This window comes from Ailuropoda melanoleuca, chromosome 13, assembly GCF_002007445.2.
Source record: "Ailuropoda melanoleuca isolate Jingjing chromosome 13, ASM200744v2, whole genome shotgun sequence".
Classification (NCBI taxonomy): domain Eukaryota; kingdom Metazoa; phylum Chordata; class Mammalia; order Carnivora; family Ursidae; genus Ailuropoda; species Ailuropoda melanoleuca.
In genome coordinates this window covers 90,502,819-90,506,219 of record NC_048230.1, presented here as the reverse complement: position 1 = coordinate 90,506,219, position 3,401 = coordinate 90,502,819, and the positions used below count along the sequence as shown (strand labels likewise).

Genomic DNA, 3,401 nt, shown 5'->3' with positions numbered 1-3,401 from the left:
CCCTATCCCTCAACCCCATACCCCCTCCCCGCCCCAATTGGGGAGCGCCACGAATTGACCAAGTGAAGCTACAGCTTTGCGGCATAAATTGCGGGGTCCCGAGCCATGTCGCTGACCAACACAAAGACGGGGTTTTCAGTCAAGGACATCTTGGACCTGCCGGACACCAACGATGAGGAGGGCTCGGTGGCCGAAGGGCCGGAGGAGGAGAGCGAGGGGCCGGAGCCCGCCAAGAGGGCCGGGCCGCTAGGGCAGGGCACCCTGGATACGGTGCACAGCCTGCCCCTGAAGAACCCCTTCTACGACAGCAGCGACAACCCATATACGCGCTGGCTGGCCAGCACCGAGGGCCTCCAGTACTCCCGTAAGTAGCGAAACTTGGCCGCCGCGGCCGTGGCGCCTCTGTTTCTGTGGCCGAAGCCAGGGCTGGACGCTGGGGGAGAAAGGGGAAGGAGCCGTTTAAACTCGATCCCTCGCCCTGCCCCTCTGGAGAGATTTTCAACACTTTTTAATGATGCCCTAACTCTTTCCTCCTCTTCAACCGCCCCCCCCCCCCCAGTACCGGAAAAAGTCATGGTCTCAGATATTTTTTTCAAAGCAAGAAATTAACAAAAAGGGGGGGGGGAATACCTCCCAAGGGCTGCTTACGGATGTCAACCCAGGACTGATGGCTCCGGTTGGAACCCTCCTACCCCCCCACCCCGACAGCCGGGAGGGACTGGCCTGGAGCACTGGAGCGAGCCAGCAAGCCTCGGGGTACGGGTTGAGGGTGGGGGAGGCTCCCGGTAGCTCGGGTATAAATAGCTCACCCAGCCCCCTGCACGATCATAGAGGACGCTTTGTGCGGTGCGGAGCGTGTAGAGAAAGTCCGAAAGCAAAAACGAAAGCCCCCAAAAACCTGCCTTAAATGGCCGAGACCATCAATGCCGGGATTGTGGGGTTTTTCTTTTAAAAATCTGCCCACGTCCCTCCGGAAAGGAGACTGCTTAAGGGAGCCGGAGCCCTTAACCCGCGATGATCTTCTCTGCGCGCCACTCCCCTCAAATACGCACCCACACTGTGCGAACCCCTAGAAACGCGAGCCCGGAGCCCCCATTCCTGTCGCTTCTCCTCTTTCCCCTGGGGGAAACCAACGGTTTTGTTGCGCATGGAGCAGGGCGGGGGTCAAGGCGAAGGCAGTGGGGCCGGGCTGCGGGACGCGGAGGGCCGAGGGCGCACGGAGGATCCGGGGCGCGCAGGGTCTGGCCCTGTCGGCGCGCGGTCTCCAGGCTCCTGACGCGCTTCTCTCTTCCCCAGTGCACGGGCTGGCGGCCGGCGCAGCGCCCCAGGACTCAAGCTCCAAGTCCCCGGAGCCCTCGGCCGACGAGTCACCGGACAATGACAAGGAAACCCCGGGAGGCGGGGGGGACGCGGGCAAGAAGCGGAAGCGGCGGGTGCTCTTCTCCAAGGCGCAGACCTATGAGCTGGAGCGGCGCTTCCGGCAGCAGCGGTACCTGTCAGCCCCCGAGCGGGAGCACCTGGCCAGCCTCATCCGCCTCACGCCCACGCAGGTCAAGATCTGGTTCCAGAACCACCGCTACAAGATGAAGCGCGCCCGGGCGGAGAAAGGTATGGAGGTGACGCCCCTACCCTCGCCGCGCCGGGTGGCCGTGCCGGTTTTGGTCAGGGACGGCAAACCGTGCCACGCGCTCAAAGCCCAGGACCTGGCAGCCGCCACTTTCCAGGCGGGCATCCCCTTTTCGGCCTACAGCGCGCAGTCTCTGCAGCACATGCAGTACAACGCCCAGTACAGCTCGGCCAGCACCCCCCAGTACCCGACAGCACATCCCCTGGTCCAGGCTCAGCAGTGGACTTGGTGAGCGCCGCCCCTCCGAGACTCGCGGCCCTAGGCCCAGGCCCCACCCCGGCGGCGGCGGCAGCGAGGAGGACTCGGTCCTTACGGTGGCTATTATTATTATTATAATTATTATTATGGAGTCGAGTTGACTCTTGGCTCTGTTGGGGAGGCGCCGGGAGGTTGCCTGCGCCTCCCTGGAGTGGCAGATTCCATCCACCCAGCTCTGCCCCATCCCTCTCTCCTTTTGAACCTATGGAGAGGGCTGAACTCTAAGCCGTGTTTACAGAATGTTTGCGCAGCTTCGCTCCTTTGCCTCTCCCCGGGGGGACCAAATTGTCCCAGCGTTAACGTCCTCACTTGAGAACAAGAAAAAGACCAACACACACACCCCGCCCCGCTTTTGTGAATTTTGTAAAATATGTTTGTGTGAGTAGCGATATTGTCAGCCGTCTTCTTCTAAAGCAAGTGGAGAACACTTTAAAAATACAGAGAATTTTTCTTTTTTTTTTTTATAAGCAAATGCTAAATATTTATGGCCATGTAAACGTTCTGACAACTGGTGGCAGATTTCGCTTTTCGTTGTAAATATCGGTGGTGATTGTTGCCAAAATGATCTTCAGTCCGGGCCTGTGCCCCCTCGGGGCCCAACTCCTTTCTTTGTGGTTTGTTTTGGTTTGCTTATGTTTGGTTACCCCCGCTTTCTTTTCCTTTTATATTTTGTTCAGTGCAAACATTTCTCAAATACGAAAAAGGAAAAAAAATGTGTAGGCGAGAAGCCCCCTGCCCCCTCCGGGTCCTGAGCCCTGGAACTTGGAGCTCAGCGGTTCCGTGCTGTTCCCCAAGAGCGCCGGGCGCTGAAAGCTTTCGATTTTTTAAATAAGAATTTTAATAAAAATCCTGTTTAAAAAAACCAAGCCCGACCCTCCCGTTTGTCTTACTTTGTCGTCCTGCGCCGGGCCTGAGGCCTGGGGCGAGGACTCCAGCCAGGCCGCTTGCAACGCACCCACCCGCGCTTCTTTCGGGGCCGGAGACCAGGGGCGCCCGGGCGCTGGAGAGGCTCCCCGAACCGGCCTAGCCAGGCCCCGCGCCTCGGATTCCCGGCTGGGGCGGGAGCGCTTGGCCTGGGGCCTTGGAGCTGTCGACCCGAAGTCCGAGGTTGCCCGCCCTCTCCCGGGCCTCTTTCCTGGCCTCGCGCGCAGTCTGAATCAGGGGCCGCAGCGTTCTGGCTTCGGGAGGAAAAGTGACTTTGGAAAACGCCAAGGAGAAGGGAGCAAGCCCCCCTCGCTGGCCCAAATCTACGAGTGCCTCCTTCAGCCTGAGAAGCTGTTGAAGCCACTACACTCGATGACTTTCACTTTGTTGCATTTGATTTACCTCGCGCGGAGAAGGGGGGTGGGGAGGCAGAGTTTGAGACTGGTCGGCTTTCTCTCTACTCCCCACCCCCTTTTCAAATCCGCCGACTGGAGACGGCCTGGGAGACCGCTCTGAGACCAGAGCGCGTAGCAGAGGGGGGAGACGGGTTTCGGGGTGCTCGAAGCTTTGGCAATGGTGTGGAACGCGAGGA

At 59.6% G+C, this 3,401-nt stretch overlaps 1 protein-coding gene across 1 annotated transcript; it reads left to right on the top strand.

Moving 5' to 3' along the window:
• Positions 1-23: 23 nt before the first annotated feature.
• On the top strand, positions 24-2,722 carry NKX2-2 (NK2 homeobox 2). Its single transcript, XM_002923107.4, has 2 exons — positions 24-364; positions 1,297-2,722. The coding sequence occupies exons 1-2, from the start codon at positions 106-108 to the stop codon at positions 1,857-1,859; spliced, it is 822 nt and encodes a 273-aa protein (XP_002923153.2). The 5' UTR covers positions 24-105; the 3' UTR covers positions 1,860-2,722.
• Positions 2,723-3,401: the final 679 nt, after the last annotated feature.

What these genes read in the sequence shown, in the direction of transcription:
- NKX2-2 (XM_002923107.4), top strand. Translation starts at nt 106, where the DNA reads ATGTCGCTGACCAACACAAAGACGGGGTTTTCAGTCAAGGACATCTTG. An exon ending in CGAGGGCCTCCAGTACTCCC is followed by an intron (nt 365 to 1,296) that starts GTAAGTAGCGAA and finishes TCTCTTCCCCAG; the next exon opens with TGCACGGGCTGGCGGCCGGC.